At 65.7% G+C, this 690-nt stretch overlaps 1 protein-coding gene across 1 annotated transcript in view; it reads right to left on the reverse strand.

The window, feature by feature from the left end:
• The window catches only part of MYO1G (myosin IG), a 28,604-nt gene that overhangs the window by 14,697 nt on the left and 13,217 nt on the right, over window positions 1-690 (reverse strand). The window contains exon 13 of the mRNA XM_014526555.2: window positions 599-690. This exon is cut by the window's right edge and continues 139 nt beyond it. Coding sequence (XP_014382041.2) covers window positions 599-690 — 92 coding nt within the window. The remainder of the gene's footprint in view (window positions 1-598) is intronic.

The raw sequence follows: 690 nt of genomic DNA on the forward strand, positions 1-690 counted from the left end.
CAGGGTGTGAACCGCCCCCCCTTTGTTGCGGGCCGAGGGGGCCTGCCGGTGCTGGGACTGCAGGGGAGCCCCCCAGGTGTAGCTCTGGCTCACAGGCACGGTGTAACCAGGGCTCCCAGGCACTGCAGCCACGGAGACTTTCCAAGCCGTGTGGGCTCTGCCATGAACACAACTCACTCTGCCGCCTGCACCTTCCCCATGCAGAAGATGCCCCAGGGTAGAGACAGAGAAAGCAGAGCCTGCAGTTGCAGGACCTCGGCCTGTTTGGGACCTGTCACACCTGTGCCCTGGCACTAGGGCAGGAGCCGCCACACAGGCCCAGCCCCGGCAGGTCAGAGTAGCCTGGGCGAGGGAACAGGCCGTGTCCCCAAAGTCTGCCCAGTGACGGTCACCTCCAGGCTCCATGCCACGCAGGGGTAAACGTGGTCCAGGCAATGGTCCCAGTTGTACGTGGGCACAACCTGTGGCATGGCTGTGCTGTGCCAGGCCTGCGCCAGGCCTGCCAGAGCTGATGCAGCCCGCTGAGGGCAGTGCCTGGGACGTGTGTGTTAGGGGAGGTTTGGACTCCCAGGAGCTGGGGAAGGGGACCCCTGCTCACCTTCGCGCAGGCGTCCCGGGCGTAGCTGGCCTCCGTGGTGCTGTGGCCCTTGGCAATGACATCACCTCCCCCAGGGGCCACAGTTCGGAAGA

Source organism: Alligator sinensis, unplaced genomic scaffold, assembly GCF_000455745.1.
Source record: "Alligator sinensis unplaced genomic scaffold, ASM45574v1 scaffold1675_1, whole genome shotgun sequence".
Classification (NCBI taxonomy): Eukaryota; Metazoa; Chordata; order Crocodylia; family Alligatoridae; genus Alligator; species Alligator sinensis.